Source organism: Andrographis paniculata, unplaced genomic scaffold (genome assembly GCF_009805555.1).
Source record: "Andrographis paniculata isolate CXL003 unplaced genomic scaffold, ASM980555v1 Contig95END, whole genome shotgun sequence".
Taxonomy (NCBI): domain Eukaryota; kingdom Viridiplantae; phylum Streptophyta; class Magnoliopsida; order Lamiales; family Acanthaceae; genus Andrographis; species Andrographis paniculata.
Window position 1 is genome coordinate 1,357,212 of NW_026137634.1, and position 18,688 is coordinate 1,375,899.

General features: G+C 33.6%; 3 protein-coding genes across 4 annotated transcripts; 1 reads left to right on the forward strand and 2 right to left on the reverse strand.

The window, feature by feature from the left end:
* Window positions 1-492: 492 nt before the first annotated feature.
* LOC127243634 (GATA transcription factor 27-like) lies at window positions 493-5,577 on the reverse strand. Of its 2 annotated transcripts, none has more exons than XM_051263750.1 (8): window positions 5,091-5,577; window positions 3,269-3,640; window positions 2,617-3,043; window positions 2,161-2,239; window positions 1,638-1,741; window positions 1,266-1,473; window positions 1,064-1,187; window positions 493-977 (listed from the first exon to the last, which is right to left on the reverse strand). In XM_051263750.1, exons 1-8 carry the CDS (start codon window positions 5,128-5,130, stop codon window positions 730-732), a joined length of 1,602 nt encoding a protein of 533 aa, XP_051119707.1. In that variant the 5' UTR covers window positions 5,131-5,577; the 3' UTR covers window positions 493-729. The 2 variants fall into 2 exon arrangements, with proteins under 2 accessions (XP_051119707.1, XP_051119706.1); XM_051263749.1 differs by having other exon boundaries at window positions 1,266-1,476.
* A 3,865-nt stretch (window positions 5,578-9,442) lies between these two features.
* On the reverse strand, window positions 9,443-13,725 carry LOC127243374 (uncharacterized). The gene is made up of 9 exons (XM_051263360.1): window positions 13,242-13,725; window positions 11,976-12,127; window positions 11,788-11,883; window positions 11,306-11,368; window positions 11,135-11,203; window positions 10,796-10,898; window positions 10,642-10,713; window positions 9,937-10,025; window positions 9,443-9,849 (listed from the first exon to the last, which is right to left on the reverse strand). Exons 1-9 carry the CDS (start codon window positions 13,576-13,578, stop codon window positions 9,697-9,699), a joined length of 1,134 nt encoding a protein of 377 aa, XP_051119317.1. The 5' UTR covers window positions 13,579-13,725; the 3' UTR covers window positions 9,443-9,696.
* Window positions 13,726-15,595: 1,870 nt separating this feature from the next.
* On the forward strand, window positions 15,596-16,823 carry LOC127243376 (abscisic acid receptor PYR1-like). Its single transcript, XM_051263361.1, has one exon. The coding sequence runs from the start codon at window positions 15,653-15,655 to the stop codon at window positions 16,292-16,294; it is 642 nt and encodes a 213-aa protein (XP_051119318.1). The 5' UTR covers window positions 15,596-15,652; the 3' UTR covers window positions 16,295-16,823.
* The last annotated feature ends 1,865 nt before the right edge of the window (window positions 16,824-18,688 follow it).

The following is an 18,688-nucleotide window of genomic DNA, read 5'->3' on the forward strand; positions in this document are numbered from 1 at the left end:
TATTAAAAATTATAAATATAATAAATTAATCGATAACTAACATAATAAATATATACACGAAAAATTTATTATTTTATATTTTACATCATTTTCAATAGAAAAAACTATTTATATATTTTAATAAAAATATATTATTTTTTAAAATCTAACTGTAATAAAAATAATATACTTTTATAATACTTTTACAATTTTCAATAACTAATAACAAAAAATTTTAAACATTCTATATTCAAAAAACATAATTGAATATATTAGAAACAAAAATAAAATAAAAATATCCTCAATTGTCATTTTACGGATAAACAGTTAATATCAAACAGTTGTTTTATCGAACATTTTAATACAAACCGCTAATTGAATCAGCTAGTCAAACCAGCTAATTGAATCAGCTAACAGCTATCATCTAATTGTTAACTGTCAAACACGCCCTAAATAATTTCATATTTGAACCTAAATATAATATTGTAAATAAATTACAAATACTCAAACCCAAAATAAAAAGTTTATAATTTACTAATATAGAACATAAAATCCATCCACAGCTGTAGTCTGTGTATAACTTTCCTCCATTGAGCTACAATAATATGACCATCTTCAGCAAAATCTATACAAAATTTTATCAACCAAAGCAACTAAGCCAACACGGGCATGTCTGTCCCCAACACGCCCGTGTAACGTAAGGATGCATAAGAATTAAAGCAATAAAAGAGATGGGCAGGCGCTCCATCGTCACCCCGGATTGACAAACTTCGGATACACAGAGCTACCACAAGCGCTTGTGGCCTGCCCGCCAATCCCGCCGCTCGACGAAGAAGTCGAGACGAGGAGTTCGGCTTGGGGAAAGGAGGCGTTGGACGGGACATCGAGCAGTAAATCTTGTTCGGAGCTTTCGGCATTGTGGCCGAACAAGAGCTCTTTTCGACATTTTGGCTCCATATATTTCTTTTCATAGGTAGCTGCAAATCTCGATTTTGCTACTGAAGAAGAAACTATCATCATTTCGACATCTAATTTAAGAATGAAATCGAGTACGAAAAGAATTATGTCTCGAATAAGTGTGTACCCGAAAAGTTTTGGTGCTGGTCGTGTGGTCTTTCGATTCCCGCTGAAGAATCGGCTGCAGAATGCGGCGTAATGGTTTCTCCGGCAGCTTCCGGCTGATCGAGAGAATCTTTACCTTTCGAGTCCTGAATGAAAAACTTCGCCTCAATACGATGTAATTTAGGAGTGTCATTGCAAAGAACAGTAAGATTTCGATCGACAACCTTCAAGGTTTTATACTTCTCGACCCACTTCGACTTCACGGCGTTGCACAACACAAATTTCTTCAGGACTAGGCAGTCTTCCAGCTTGGTCCCGACCAGCGTGTGATCGAAAAGGCCATGTTCAAGAAGGTTCTGGAAGCACAACAAACTATCCTTGAACTGAGGGCTATCAAACATGCCTCTGAGGCCGTAAATAAATGCCGAGTCCCTGCTACACACAGGACAAACTGTAAACTACTCACATCTCGATTATCTAAAGCTTTAACCCGACAATCTCTCTACTTTGTGCTATAGTTAAAAGGGTTAAAAAGATTAAAAAAAAAGTGCGATAGTCAATTAACGATTATGGTGATACAAGATAACCATTGATACCTATCTTTAGCTGCCACAGTGTCGACAGAAGGTAAAAGCTTCAGCAATCGCTGTTGCTCTTCATATGTAAAATTTCCGGCAAAATTTTCCAGGTTTACAATGTCCTGAGTATACACGTTAAAGAAATGTAACAAATCGAAAAGGCTGCACTAATCAAGAAACAAAGCTAATTAGAAATCACCTAATAAGAGGAAGTATGTTTGATCATTAAAACACAGCGATTAAGAAGTACAAAAGTGCTACTACAAATTAAACTTGCATTTATTGGTCCCGTTATAAACCGAGAATCTATAACATATCACAGGAAAATCAGGCAACGAAAGAACAGAATTGATCTTGCAATTACAAAAGCACCGAAAAAGAGACATGTTGTACAAAAAAGTGTTGGACTTTCTCATTAAAACGAATCCATATTTATTATAATGACTAGGGAGTTGTTACTAAGGCATTTATATTGCAATGAATTTTTCATCATATTATCATTGGCTCGGAAAAATCAAGAACATATGCATTTCTAACTTACTTGTAGGTCAATAAAACAGAGCGGCGACTTGTGATACATCATCAGCTGTACAATTTCTAACCGGTCCTTGTCTTTGGAACTGAATGAAAAAACCAATAGTAAATGAATTCATAGAAACAAGACGAAAAAAAAAGAAGCTCAATAAACATTACAAGGAAATATAGCCTACTCGAGCAATAAATCTAGAAATTTCATAAAAATGCCAAACTTGTTGGTGTTCAAATGGAAATGCCTTACACGTGCAGTTACTCGCTCTTTCTATGTCACATATGAAGAATAATAAAACTTATAACTACGGCATATCCCGTTGAATGACCACCACGGTCTCTCTTGAATGGAAAATTGAATAAATTCAAATGCAAAGCCACCCCACTTCAACATCTTATTGAACGGCCATCTTATATAAAGTTTCGTTATTTATGTTTAATTTAAAATTGAGATCGTTATAAGTAGTACCTTTTAAGTGAATCCTTTTCCTGTTCCTTCCCTAGATTAGAATCCTTCTTTACTACATTCACTTCTCGATCTTTTAAATGAGCCGGCTCTTCGATAAGGCTGGGTAAAGGTTCAACCTGAGGATCCAAACGTTGCTGCTTGTTTTCAAATGAAAGGGAGCTAGCTTCCGATTCTTCATCTCGAGCTATGGAGCTAGGATGCCGAATAAGTATACTTCCATGTCCAATCTCAACGGATACCATTGGCTTGTCGCTTTCAAGCAGCAAGTCCTCTTCTGAAGATGCAGTCAAACACGAAGACTGCTGTTCATGCCATATGGTATAAAGATCTTCAGCAAGCTTCTCGACCGGATATGGCCTTGGTCGAGTTATACAGGTTCTCTTCCTGGAAGGCACGACTGAATCCCATGCCAATGGTTGAGATGCACCTGCAGTTGTTAAGCAACGAAATCACACAACGTGATAGAAAGTCTTGTAATATTAAAATAGGCAAAAGTGATCTCGTAATCAGCTTCTGGATTAAGCATCGAACATACGTTTTTTAGGACATGAAATGCAATATAAAAAAGTCTTCTTCAAAGATAATTTTCATCATTCCATAAACAGAAAATGAATTCTGCAAAATCTGTCACTATAGAGGAACAAGCACTAACCTGTCATATCGCTTGCCTCGGCTATGGAATATTGTGCGCAGCTCTCCGAGTTCGATATAGCAGAACCAGAACTCGATCTATTACTCATATCTTCACCAACTCTAGGAAACCCCGGGCTGGATTCAGGAGGAACATGCACAAATTCAGTTGCAGGAGCACCATTATGATGCATACGCTTCAACCCCTTTGCCTTCTTGTTCCCGCCCAACATGTTTTTCGACTGAGGAATCTTATAGTCTTCGAGTTCATCCTGCTCAGACCTGGCGTGCATAGGTGCATAGTTCGCCAAAGTACCCTTTGTTCTCCACCGTGAGCCACAAGCATTGCAGAGCACCGGCTTCTCGGGTGGCCCGTTACGCCAAAGAGGGGTGGCTGTTACATACACTTTTATAAGGCGCCAATTTATGCTTTCAAAAAGAAAGAATGACTGATGTTCGAATCACTCGGAAATGAAAGTAATAAAGCCTTTAAAATCTTGAACGACTATTTTTCTATAGCATATAAGCACAGAAATGTGATCCATACAAGTTTTTCCATTCACTTTATTGCATCGTATGCCTTATTCCATGTATACAATTTTTCGCCATTTAGTGTATTCAACTTCTATCTTGTCCTATTACATTTTACAAATCTTGACGAGAAGAGCATATATTGTATAGATAAACATGAGTATAAGTAAGATAGAACGGTCAAAAGAAGTAGTTTCTAATCATTAATAACTAAAAGTCCATCGATTATATGACCTTCTACATGTGGAAGAATATTAATCTTCTAGAACAAGCACTCGTCGAGCTCAATATAAGAAAGTTTATTAAATGTTCATAAGGAGCACGTATAACAACAAACAGAAAACTAGTAAATGTAAGCGACAAACCAAAATAGATCAAAGTAACCAATCGACATGGGGAAATGATCATGACTAAATGAAGATTAACAGCATAAAACAACCTCGAACATTCAGCTAGAAACAAATTTAACAGATAATGCAAAGAAGGCAAATAGGCATATCTCCAAAAAGAAGAAGCACCACTTATCATGGAACCCATATTCGAAAAAGGCATGTTATCGCACAATCGACCAATCAAAAACCAACACATAGAGAGCCGAAGAAAGTCAATGTGGATACCAGCATACAACAACCATATAACATCATGCCACGTGCTAAACTATACTGGATACAAGATTACGACTACAATTACACCGGCATTCATATCATGATGAGATTACACGTAATGGTCCAGCCTTTAAGAAACATAAGAAATACGATCATGAAAAGTTGTTTATAACTCACCGCCTTTCGAATTGATTACTTATGGAAAAAAGCCATCTATTCAACTTTATCAGCTAAGAAACAATGGAATTAACATACAACCATAAACCAACTTTTAAATGTAACTCCTCGAAAAGAAGATCCAGCGCCGATCAAGTAATGAATGCATAGTTGCGCCGGCTACCAACACTAAACAAAATTGTTAAAGAAGAAACTCAATTCGAAAAAAGAATCTTCGATTCATCTATTCTAACACTAAACAACTATAGCCTTTTCAAACAATATAGTTTTCGAAAAAAACCCAATCAAGTGATGGAAAAGCATTGATTCAAACCAGCAAATCACCCTCCAACTCAATGCAGCATTCGACCATAACTTCATCGATTCAAAAATCAAATACAACATGAAAAACAATAACAGAACATCATATACATTTTTTTAGATTCTTCATTATCCAACAAAGCAATAATCATCAAGCATTTGATATACACCCAAATTTCAACTGCATAGCACCAATCAATCGTTATCGAAACAAACTGAAAAAAAACTCACCTGTAACACCACAGTGACAGCAAGGTCCATGTTTCACCATCTCTCTCTCTCTCTCTCTCTACTGAATTCCCCAACTCTAAGAAACAAAAAATTCCTTTGAAATTCCAAAAACAAAGCAAGGCCTCAACTACAAACCAAAATAAAATTCCCCTTTCAAGATTAATTTTGCAAACAGCCCTGATTAATTTCCAACCACTTTTTTCCCGCAATTAAAAAACAGAGTAAAAAGCCTTCGCAGGATGATTGAAAACCAAGAAGCAAAACACAAATTCAGTTTTCTTCTTAAAACAGCAAACTGATAATGAAGATTGAAAAGGAGATTCTTTCAAGGCCAAATGAAGATTTGATGCATCTGAATAGCACAATCCAATGAAAAGAACATGGAGAAATCTGAATAAATGGTTGGGAAAGCAAAGCAAAAATGGGAAGAAAAGGAAGTGGTTTCTGCCTCTGCCTCTTGACTTGTGCTGTGCTGTGTGTATTGGGTTTCAGCTTTCTCTTATTACTTTTATTATTTTTTTTTTTGTTTTTTTTTTTTTTGCTTTTAATTTCTGTTTCTTTTTTTGGTTGCGCGTTCGGAGTTCTTACCAGATTGATAATGTTAATTAATTATTTGTTGCATTTTTTAAAAAACTGAAATTTGGTTCTCACCTGTCACCATATATATCACAGGTGTGCTCACTTCTATTATACTTACTCACGTAATTTCTTCCTATTTTTTATTTTTATTATTTTTAAAAATATAATTATGCACTTTAATCACATTTTGAATTTTAAATTTTATAATTTTTTTAATTTTAATTAAACTATTTATTTATCTTAATCTATAATTATTTTTACTAAATAATAATTATTTTTACTAATATACTTATTGATTACTTGCTAATTATATTTTACCTAAATTCTAAATTATCATGTCTACAGTAATACGTCCATGTTATATGGGACAGAGAGAGTACTATTGATTAGTATTAATTAATGATTTTAGCTACTAAAAATTTAAAATTATAATTAATTGATGCAATATATATTAGATATTAATATTATATTTAATTTTTTTTCTTTTAATTATTCTTTTATTTCATATTTATCTATCAATTTGTTTGTTGATGGAGTTTTAAAAATATTAATATTATATTGAAACAGAATAAAGTGAAAAAACTAGTATTGTATAATATAAGTAATCCTATAATATATATTAAAAAAAATGATAAAATAGATAGATCATTAAACTGAGGATTTGGAAGTATATAATTCTTATTTTTATTCGAATAGTAAAAATATTATTTTTATATTATTATTACAAATACTTTTATATCTAAATTAACGAATATATTGATACAATATTTTTATAAAAGAAATATATATAAGAGTATGAAAATTTTCAAAATATCTATAAAAAAAACTTATCTTTGTGTAAATATTGAGGGTGTATTAATAATGTTAAATTAATTTTTATGGAGCAAGAATATTTAATTAAATAATAGGTACGAATTAATTAATTTAACAGTTGGAGGAATATTAATGCCCTTCTTTTGTTGACCGACCACAGACTTTTCAGCTTATCTTTAATTTACCCATCCATTTTTATTATTATTATTATTATTTTCAAATATAGAATATAGATAATAGAGAATGGTCAATTTTATTTTATTATTATTACTATTATTTTTTGGATTGCACTATCCAAATCCATCTTGCATTATGTTACATGCTATATTTTGCTTATATTTGACCTAAGTAACTTAGATGATATATTTTTGATAACCTTGTTTAAAATTATAAAAAATAAAAATAAAAATTAATGGGAATGTCATACCAATATATATATATATATGTAAATGAAAAAAATGAAATAAAACAATATAATGTATTATATATAATAACAAATATCATCAAAATAATATCAATATATATAATATTTTGATATTGTTGTGATAATAGACTTTAATCTAATAAAAGTAATGAAATTTGTGTAATATATTGAAAGTTGTAAGAATATTTATTATATTAATAGATAGTAGTACAATTAATAAAAAATAAAATAGTACTTTTATTTTTGGACGTATAAAAATAAAAATGGAACTCTTTTTATATGACGAAAGAGCATAGGGCGAAAGATTATTTTGTTTATGTAACTTGTTAGATTGTATTGTGCAGAGATATTTTAGATATTCAAGTTTTAGATTTAGTAGATTTATATCTAGATCTTATTCATAAATTAAATTACTTAGATTTGAATCTATCGAGTCTATTTTATATTGTCTATATATAGGCTCTTTATTTTGATGATCAATAAGACAATCTCATTATTTTCCCCCAAAATTTTTAACATAGTATCAAAGCACGATTTTCCAAAACCAAAACCCTAGTCCGCCGCCGCTGTTCGCCGTCCATCGTCCGCCCTTCTCCGGTCGTCGTTTTTTTGGTCGCCGCCTCCTGCTTTGGTTCCCTACGTCGTGGTGAGGTTGGCTTTGTCATCGGAGTTGATTTCGTTTTGCGACTGTTACCTATTGGATTGTTCGATCTACTTTCGTGATTTGGGCTTTGATTTCATGATTCACATATTTTTATACGTTTTTTTTTTTTTATGGAGCGTATGGACGTTCATTTACCTATTACTACTATCTTGTCCGGCGATAATTATGATATTTGGATGCAATCTATGAAAAGTTTATTAACTGGTAGGAAGTTATGGCGAATTGTCACTGACGATATCCGGCCATCTGTCTCTCCATCTCCTTTTGTGAATTTTGATCCCACCTCTCGGGAGCATGAAGATTATGTTGCCAAATTGGAAGATTGGGATAGTAAGAATCATTAAATTCTTACTCGGTTGCACAATACTTTTGTACCTGCGATTCAGGTACAATTGACTCATTTTGATACTACAAATGAGGCATAAGATTTCCTCGCTTCTCGTTTTCAGACTATAGGTCTTGCTCATTATTATCAGCTTTGCACCACGCTGAGCTCCGCCCGATAGCAACCTAGTCAGTCTGTTAATGAGTTTCTTGCTCAGATTCAGTGATCTCATTTTAGGCTCCGGCGGAGTCATTTTGTTTACGGCTTCGGTGGAGTCATGTCGTTTTAGGCTCCGATGGAATCATCTCGTTTTCGGCTCCGGTGGAGTCATGTCGTTTTCGGCTCCAATGGAGTCGTTTTCAGCTCCGGTAGAGTCATGTCGTTTTCGACTCCAGTGGAGAGTCATCTTGTTTTCGGCTCTGGTGGAGAGTCATATCGTTTTCAGCTCCAGTGGAGTCATATCGTTTTCGGCTCCGGTATATTCATCTCGTTTTCGGCTCCGGTGGAGTGATTTCGTTTTAGGCTCCGGTGGAGTCATCTCGTTTTCGGCTCCAGTGGAGTCATGTGATTTTCGGCTTCGGTGGAGTCATTTCGTTTTCAGCCATCTCATTTTCGCCTCCGGTGGAGTCATGTGGTTTTCGGCTCCGGTGGAGTCATCTCGTTTTTTGCAGCTCCGGTAGAGTAATCTCGTTTTCGGCTCCGGTGGAATCATCTTGTCTTCGGCTCCGGTGGAAAGCCATCTCGTATTCGGCTCCGGTGGAAAGTCATCTCGTTTTCGACTCATCTCGTTTTATAGCTTCGGTGGGTGGAGAGTCCGCTGCTAATTTTATTTATATTTTCTTTTTGCGTTTATATTCAAATTTGTTATCAAACTCAAGTTGATTTCTGTTATACCACTTGAGTTTGATGGAATGTTGAGATATTTTAGATATTCATTTTTAGATTTAATAGATTTATATCTAAATTAGATTATTAGATGTGAGTCTGTCGAGTCTGTTTTGTATTTCCTTATTTTTATGATTAATAAGACAATCTCATTATTTTCCTCCAAACTTTGTAACATATTGTATAGTAAAAAAACAAAGGAATCATATTTTTTTAATAAAATAAATACTAAAGAATACCTTCGCGACTTTGTCATATTTGAATTGTCCAAAATAAAGAAAAAAGGAAGAACAAAAAAAAAAATTCAAGAAAAATTATAACAGTAAAGAAAAATAATATTATATCCAAGAGTAAGTATAAATTAATAATTAAATAGAAACTATATACAAAAATTTATATGAGGTACATAAAATTTGTATAAAAAATATAAAAATAAAATTTGTGATATAAAAAAAATATAAATAATAAATAAAATTATTTGAACTAGATGAAAGTATTATACTATATTACTTGGATAGCTGTACTTTTTTATATTAAATATAAAAAGTAATATTTTACATAAAATTATTATTTTATATAATGAATAAAATATATATTATATTAATACGTGTATATTATATTTTTTTAATAATATTTTAAAAAAATTCGTGATACCAAAACCATTAAGCTAATAAACCCAAGTAAACAAACTTTATTTCCCCAATCATCAAAATTCACTTTATACATTATATACAAACAAGATCGATAATTTTGCAAACTATGCGATTCAAAAGACCCTAAGGGTGTGTTTCTTTTCCGTTCTAAATTCGGGTCAGCACCGTGCAAATACTCCGAGCTTCTATTTAAAGTATAAGAAAGTCGATAAGATTGTTTCACAAAGGTTTGCCTTTGATCGATATTTGCCGTGTAAATGATCTCATAATTTTCTCGAAACTTTGCTCTCTACCTTCAACTTTAGAACTCGCCGGCGCAGTCTCCTTTGGTGGTCGTGTATTTTCCAAAGACCGTGGCCAAGAACCACCGAGGAATATATGCCGTGTGTGATGATTGGCGCAAGAATGTTCTTTGTCTGCGGGCGCGCAAGAAATGAAATGGAACTAGAGTTTAGTCGCGCTAACTTTTTCAAAGGAAACAAAAAAATGTCGAGCCTACTCACCTGAATCCATTCGAACCCGAGATAGAGCGCCAAAAGGGCCTCGAGCAAAGGGGAATATATCTTCTTCATTTGCCGTCTTTCGTACCAGGCTGCGCGTAAAATCGCGACTATTGTAAGAAAATCGACACTAATTTAAATTTTAAAGTATAAGCTCGGTTTACATATATTTTCAAATCTTTTTTTAATACTAATCATCTATAGTACTTTAAAAAAATCATTTATATATTAGATAGGAAACTATTTTTCTAGCAAAGCATAAATCCAACACCTATTTATATATACATTTTTTTTTAAGATGTGACACTATTCATTCACATGTTATTTCTTTATTTTTTTTCTATTTTTTTTACACAAAATTTACTATTTTATTTTATTTTTTATTTTTTATTTTTTTATACACAAGATAATTGATAAAGGTAAATTTGTCAACTCATAACAAAAAATTAATTGTCTACAAAAACATATAAACATCAATTAGGTCAATAGAAAATGAACTAAGGGAATATAAAATACTCAAATCTTTTACTATTTTTAAATTTTTTAAAACTCTTATGTGAAGGAACCTTATTTTTCGTTCGGATTTTTTCCTATTTCTAATAGACCTTGTATCAAAATGTTCTTGCATCTTATTAGTCGTTGCTCGAATAATCTTGTATTCGCATTCTAGTTTTTGCCTTAAAATACAAATAATCATCGAAAAATGACCTGAAAAGAGCTTCTTCAGATCTTCATGGCCGGAGCGCGACTTCAGCACCGGAGCGACTACATAAGTAGGGTCTGAAAACAAAGAGCGAATCCGAGATCAGACAAAGTCGACAAAACATGCAAAGAAATATAAAAAAAAATCCATGATACCAACCTTTCGGCGAGGCAGCCATGTAATAAAGCGAACCAGTAAGAGCAGCTGTAATAACCGCGGCAAATGCCTGCGCAAATGGGACAAAGGGAGGCAGCATGCCAGCCTGAGTCGAGCCCAAGAAAACAAAAAAGTTAAGAAAGCGAAGAAGATAAAGGGTATGTTTGTTTTGTGAGATTATTGGAAAAGAATTTTTTTTATGTGAGGTATAAGAATTGTGCAGTGAATATAAAAATAATGAATGTACGTAGTGTATTAATATTTTTAGAAAAACATGCGGGAAGAAATATAGAAAGAACAAAGCCAAAGCTCGTCGAGTATAAAAAATCCACAGGTTTTTACCAGCGACGCCATTCCTTGCAAATCGCCAACTAAACCACTGCTTCGAAGAAAAATCTCTGCAACCGCGCCCTGTTTGAAAATGTCGACCATTGTTACAAAAAAAAAAAAGCGCGCTTTTAAAAGTAAATGTTACATCATTCGAGCAAATGGAGGTTGTAAATCGCGGCGAACCTGAATTGCAGCACGGTAAAAGAGCTCCTCTCCGACAGAACTCGCAGCAACGATGAGCATAAACTGCAAGAATGCATATGAGAGGTTAACACTTTCCGTGTGTTTGTTTGGGGGTTTGAATTTTGAATTGGTATTCGAATAGTAAAAAATTTGAATTAGAATAGTGGTATGATGTGATATAAATAAGTATTGATAAAATATTTTGAATATAAAATTAAATTTTAGTATAATATAAAAAATGAAAAATAGACGTTTGATTTAATGTCTTTTGGAGTAAAATTTTGTAAGAGTAGTAAAAATCGCCAAAATCCTTTAAACAAACACCTTTTTGTTTACACAGATATTTTTTGAACTTTTGTAGCTATTCATCTACAATAGTTTTTTCAAAAAATCATCGTATCAAATATATTTTTTTTATCACATAATATCATATCAAATACTAATTAATGATGAGCTATGGATCCACATAATATCAATTTTACCTGCCACGGCGACATTCCATAGAAAAAGCTCCGGAGCTCCTCATCCTCGACGTCGCGGATAGCTCGAGCGTAAGGAGATAGCTTCACAACTTCATCCTGCATCGTTTATTCGAGCTTCATTTTTGTCGATTTTCAGTTATTTCAGGTAGCGAACGGTAATTTTTTTTTTTACGAGTAAATGACCGTACATCTAGTATAAAGAGAAGAGCCATGATCGGAGGAGCTGCGTATCCCAATCCATTAACAATAGCATCCAACGATAGATCGAATCCGCCGTAGCAATCAATCCCAGAAATCGAGCATATAAATCTTCCCGCTAGAGCCATTGCGCCGTATATTCCTGGAGTTCAAGTAACAATAGAAAAGAAAATCAGGAAGTATGAAAAAATAAAGACAAAATCGACGAAAGACTAAAGTCACAGCTACAAAAGCTTAATCCTAACATTGGGACAGGATCTAGCAATAATTTGGAATATCGAACAAACTACGCGCATACGTTGTTCAGACATCAAACCATTTCTCTTACAGCCTAAGTACTCGATAAATTTGTGAAAAAGGGTATCGAACAACTTCTCCCTCAATGAAATCTTGAATATTCTTCGAATGGTATAGTTAAAGTAGCATTTGATCGTCATTCGAAAAGTTTTAAGTGTATGAAATCTATTCGCTTTCCCGTTAGCCGTACCACCTTGAAAAGAATGTTCGAACAACCTTAAACACATCGAAAAGCCTCTTTCAACATTCTTCATCAATTCTCCAAGTAGGAAACTAGACAAAACACTCGATGACCAATAAGGAATCACAGTTAAAAGGTCGAAAAAATAGATAAAACAACTAGATAAAACATTTGGGCTTACTGGTTTGTATTTGTACTTTGTGTTTAAATAGTTACCGACTATTATGTTTTGTAAGAAAAAAAAATAATTTTTAACAGAATCTAATGTAGTAAAAAAAACACATCGAGGATCACTAATACCAAGAATCATTACAAACGAATCTCCAAACAACGGCCAATATATAGAATCTCGGCTAAACACATTCCGAACTATGGTTCGATTTATTCACACTTTTAGAATTTTTGTTACTATTCATCAACAATAATTTCTTTTACAAATTTTTTCGAATCAAAAATACATAATTAGCCTAATTATCGATCAAGGCTCATGTTCATATTTTCGCGACTAATCGAAAACTCGACTTTAGCTATTCCAAGAAGTCTAATCCAAATACAACAAAATTATAAAAACTTTAGATCCTAACTATAAGCATCATATTGAAATCACAAAAATTAGCTACAAAGAAACCAAAACATTAACAAATTCTTCAACACAAGATACAAATATTAAAACTATATATATATATATATATCCAAATAAATTCAAACTTATTAAGAATAAGAAGAATCGAAAAACAAAATTAAATTATATTAAATTAAAATTAAAATTAAAAATTACCAATCCCATAGCCGAGTCTAACAATAGCTCCGATCTTCTCCCACATCGGAAACTCAGAGGCATCACTGAAACCCTGATTAAATGTCGTAACCTCCATCGCCGGCGACGGCGACGGCGTCGCATACCCTCCGCCGCCGCCGCCCTCCCTATCCCCGCCCTCGACCGCCTCGCCGCGAGTCCTCTCCGCTCTCACCGCCGCACACTCTTTCTTCCTCCTCCTCCGCGTCGTCGTCGGCGCCTCCCCCGGCAAAACAAAACCGCCGGCGAAACCGCCGCGGCGGCCGCAGCCCCAGGCTGCGGACGGCTTGGCAGGCAGCGAGAGGAGCGAGAAGTCCATGGAATCCGGTCGCCGGAGATCAGACAGCGAGAGTCACGTGAGCCGTGAGGGGGAAGAAGAGCATGATTGGATGGCGTTTGTGGAGATTTTTTGGCCGTAGATTTTTGGGATTGGGTTTAATTGAGTTTTGTGGCGCCACCGGAAAGTCAACATGAGGTTTTGTCGGTCAACGTAATTTTGATCGAAGGAATATCCAGGCGACCAATCAGCTTCTTCCTTGTCTGGATATTGCAACCCTATTAGTTGCCTTATGCCTGTAGCCTTTATTATTTTTGGATCATTATTAATATTTTGTGTTTCACTTTTTGCTTTTTTTAGTATTAATGTTTACTTTTATATACAATTTTTCTTTATTTGTTTTTGTTTTTTTAGCATATTTGAATTATAATTTTTATAATTCTAAGATGGTATTTTTTGTAATTTGATTTTTTTAACATGTTTAATGTGAAAATTTAAATTTTAATGTAATATAATTTAAAAATATATATATTTGATTTAATATTTTTAGAAAAAAAATTTGTTATAGTCAAATCAAATACAAAATTTTATAAATAAATACATACTGTGATTGCTTAGGGGTTTTGGATTTTGAGTTGAGATTTGAATAGTAAAAAAAATTGAATTGAAATAGTTGTATGATGTAATATAAATAGGTATTGATGTGATATTTTGAATGTAAAATTGATTTTTAGTATAATATAAAAAAATGAAAAATAAATATTTGATTTAATATTTTTTAGGGAAAAAGATTAGACGAATAATTAAATCCTCCAAACAAACATTCCCTAAGTATGTAGTGTGTTTTTGTTTGGGAGTTTGGATTTTGAGTTGGAATTAGAATAGTAAAAATTTTGAATTGTAATAGTTGTATGATTTGAAATAAATAGGTATTGACAGTTTAGAATTTAAAATTAATTTTTAGTATAATATAAAAAAATATATTGATTTAATATTTTTTAGGAAAAAAAAAATTTGATGAATAGTAAAATTTTTCCAAAATCCTTAAAACGAACACACCTGAGTTACTTTTATGGGTTTGGAATTTAAAGTTTTTATATATATTAGGTGAATTATTCGTTGAACTTTGTTAAATGCTCATTGCATTTATGAATTTTGCATGGAAATGATAATGGGAGATTTGAATATAAGATATTACTACTTTTATATTATGTTAAAGTAATTATTCCACATAAAAATTCAAAGGTGGAAAATTGGAAATGACTTTATTTTGTTATTTGATTGAGTCATATAAATAAAAAATAATTATTTTTTATTTTTTAATTTCATTTCTACATCATATATGTCAAAATATAGAGAATTAAATATTGATGCAATATACTTCCTTCGTTTCATAACAAAATATTTATTTTTTTATTTTAGTCCGTCTCATAACAAAGTATCAATTAGTAATTGTACTATTTACTTAACATTACAAATACCCTTACAATTTACAATATTCATTAGCTTTGTATCACACAATACTAATAAGGTTATTTTAGTTATTTTTATTTTATTCCTACTAAAAAACAAATGGATATTTAGTTATGGGACGGAAGGAATATTATTTATTTATTTATTTTGTTTACTATTTAATTTTTAAGAATTTTTATAAGAGAGAATGTAAAATTGCAAAATACGTACAAGGCGCATCCAACCAGCCTTTGGCCCAAAGGAGAACCGACCCAAATAAGAAAAAATAACCAACTCAGGCCCACTTATAATTGGGGCCCAATATAAGGCGGGTCGGATCTCACTAGATCCCATAAGTCACAACTGTAAATGTATATTAAAATACTACTATATTAATAATTTATTTTGTTTTTTCAATATTGAATATTAATATTATAATTGTAGTCTGTATGTAGTGGACGCAATATTATAATTATTTTTAGAAAGTAAATGCAGTCCTCCTGATTTCAACGCTTTCCTTTTCTCCCATTTAAATATTAGTATTTTAATAATTTTATTTAGTTTTTTTTTTTTTTTAAATAATTTATTTAGTTATTAATAGAGGAGAGAGATAGAGAAAGGCTGGAGCCCCACTGTGGTTCGTTCCTTTGTCTTCTTCTCTCCAATGGAGAAAGTTGAAAATGCGATTCCGACAGCAGCTGCACAATCGGGCGAAGATTCCGCCGGCATGGCGGCGGAAACGGCTCACCACCTGACGCCGCCACCGGGGCTGACTGACGACGAGTTCGAAGATCTGAAACCCGCCGTCTCTGAGTTCCACAACTATCAGGTCAACTCCGGCCAATGCTCCTCCCTGCTCGCGCAGATCGTCCACGCGCCGATGGACACCGTCTGGTCCATCCTCCGCCGCTTCGACAAGCCGAAGACATACAAGCACTTCATCAAGAGCTGCAGCGTCCGAGACGGCTTCAGCCTCAAGGTCGGCGATCTGAGAGATGTTAACGTCATCTCCGGATTGCCAGCAGCCACCAGCACGGAGAGGCTCGACGTGCTCGACGACGAGCGGCGCGTGACTGGATTCAGCATCATCGGCGGCGACCACAGGCTTCGGAATTACCGCTCCGTCACCACCGTGCATCAAGTCCACCGCGCTGAGATCGGGATCGTAACCGTCGTTCTGGAGTCGTATGTGGTGGATGTGCCGGAGGGCAACACGGAGGAGGACACGCGCCTCTTCGCGGACACTGTTGTCAAACTGAATCTACAGAAACTCGCCTCCGTCGCCGAATCCATGGCTTGTGGATAACAGGTAACCGTTATTCAGTTTCCGATTTCCAAAATAAGGCGAAAAATCATCTCAAAAAACTTGTAGAAACATCGATTTCAGTTTCTCCTTGGAATTTTACTTTTTCTGGATTGTTGGTTGGGGTGGGGAATGGCCATGGGTGCCCTGGTGGTGTATTCCGATGCTGTGAGATATTGTTTCCACTTCCATTTTCTCATATTCCAAAAACAAAAACAAAAGGTTTAGATGCTGATATTGACGCTTCAAAACGGCGAGCAACGATTTTTTGCAGCGTCAACATCAATGCTGTTTTTCAATAAGCACGATCCAATTTCCCCTTTCTCTGATTGGTAAATCGAGGCAGTGCTGTTCTCACACCTTCTGAAGAAGAAGAAGAAGAGGTTTGAGAGTGAAAAGTTCCACAGAAAGGTGAGTGTGCATTTATCAAATGTGTGAACTGTACATAACTGTATACTATTTTGCACAATGACACCATTTCTCCCCTGAATTGAAATTTCTGGTAGAAATGCAAAGTTCAGTTTGTGCCACATATACATAGTTTTTACTTTCACTTTCAAATTCCCAGTTATTTTTCTGCTGCTGTGGACTGCTTTAACATAGAATCTCCTTTAGCAGATTTAGTTTGAGATTGTGGTAGCTACTGATTCATCAATTGACTGTTTGGGTTCATTGATTTGATTTGGAGTTTTGGCTTGAAGTTAACTATGTGGCTTTGGTTCATTGTATTCAACAATTGCTTTTAGCTATCTCACTCATAAATATGCTTTTGATTTGAAATCTGCCTAACATTTAAAGTTAGTCCAAATCTTTAGACCTTCAATCATTTCTTGAAATCTAGAGGCTTGAATCAGTCCAATTTTAGGTAACCAAACTGTGTTGGACTAAGTTGAATTTAGTTTTGATTTGCCAAGAAAGGAAAACTGAGGTTGCTTATTGAGCTTTGATCAAAAGTGGGGGGGCCTCTCTCTTTTTTTTGTTTTTTTTTCCTTGTGTGGATCATGGATTCATTTGTTAAAATTATAGCTTGCTTTACTTTTTCAAAAGTGCACTTGGAGCCTATCACTTATCATTTTTTAGTTTCTTGTACTAGTTTGCCACCTTTGGTCATTTTTAGTTGATGGGATTATGTTTAGATACATTACTTTATGCAACACAATTTCAATGGATTGAATTATAGGATTAGATATATAGATTAAGTTTTATTTTAAGGTATCATTAATTTTGCCCCATGATCCCTCCTGTATTTCCCTTTATTACTAAGTGGGATAGATTGGATTGAATAGAGCTTGAGGTTGTTCAAAAATGATGATGTTCTTTTTTATGTTGGAGCTCAATCCAAGAACATTTCTCTGAGTTCGATCAAAGCTAATTAGAGCTTGATTATTCGAAAAGTATCAAATTTAAAACTAAGATAATCTTGAATGTGCATAATTAAGATGTTTATTTTAAGACCTAAGCATTACTTACCTTTTTGATAGGCTCAGTCTCTATCTAGAAAGTCCCATACTTTTTTGATCCACTTTGATGACTTAGAAATGAGAATGAACAAGGTAGGTAGCAGACAATAATTAGTGACCATTACACAGAAGGCTGTTTGTATTATTTGGTGCTCATAACTTACTACACATAAATTCGAAGAGAAAATAAAAAGGTATTTATATGCCGAACCTCCGCTACATAACTGTAAAGTTTACCAAGTTATGGTCTTAGTCAACACAACACAAGTTAACACAAATGTGCCGAGTTTAATTGTAGTATGTGTTATATGGACTATTATTATGCATTGTCAGTTCATATGTTTGTATTTATAGTTTGTCCCTCGATGTACCCTTTATTACATACATGGTTTAGAAAAGTCGATGGATTGAAGATTTATGTTTTAGTTTTATTTACTTAGACGTTAAAGGATTTAATAAGATGATATGATAATTTTGTCTAGTGTTATCCAACTGTAATTGGATTTATAACCAAAGATAGTTACTTAAAGAAGATGTGTTGTGGATAAAGTGAACAAGAAAGTAAGCCCCCTTTTTGGTGGTTTGAGGGACACAATTTTGTTGTACATTGCTAGTCTATTTGTTTCTTGATTTGGTAGATCATATATTATCTCAAATCATCCTATTGCTTGTATCGAATAGAGTGTGTTTTGTTTGTCTTTAGACGAGTTTGTTATTTGAAAATTGTTAAATAGAAAATATATACTACATCCGTCCGATTCTGAGGTCTCATTTACTTTTTGCGAAAAAATACTTCCATTAGTATCTTATAATAATAGATATTTGTACAGAAAAATTATACCAATATAAAGATATTTTTAATGTTAAGTATGACGTAAAAGGTAAATGTGACATTTAGATAGTATTTTTTTATGATTTAGCATGCTGAAATTTTCAT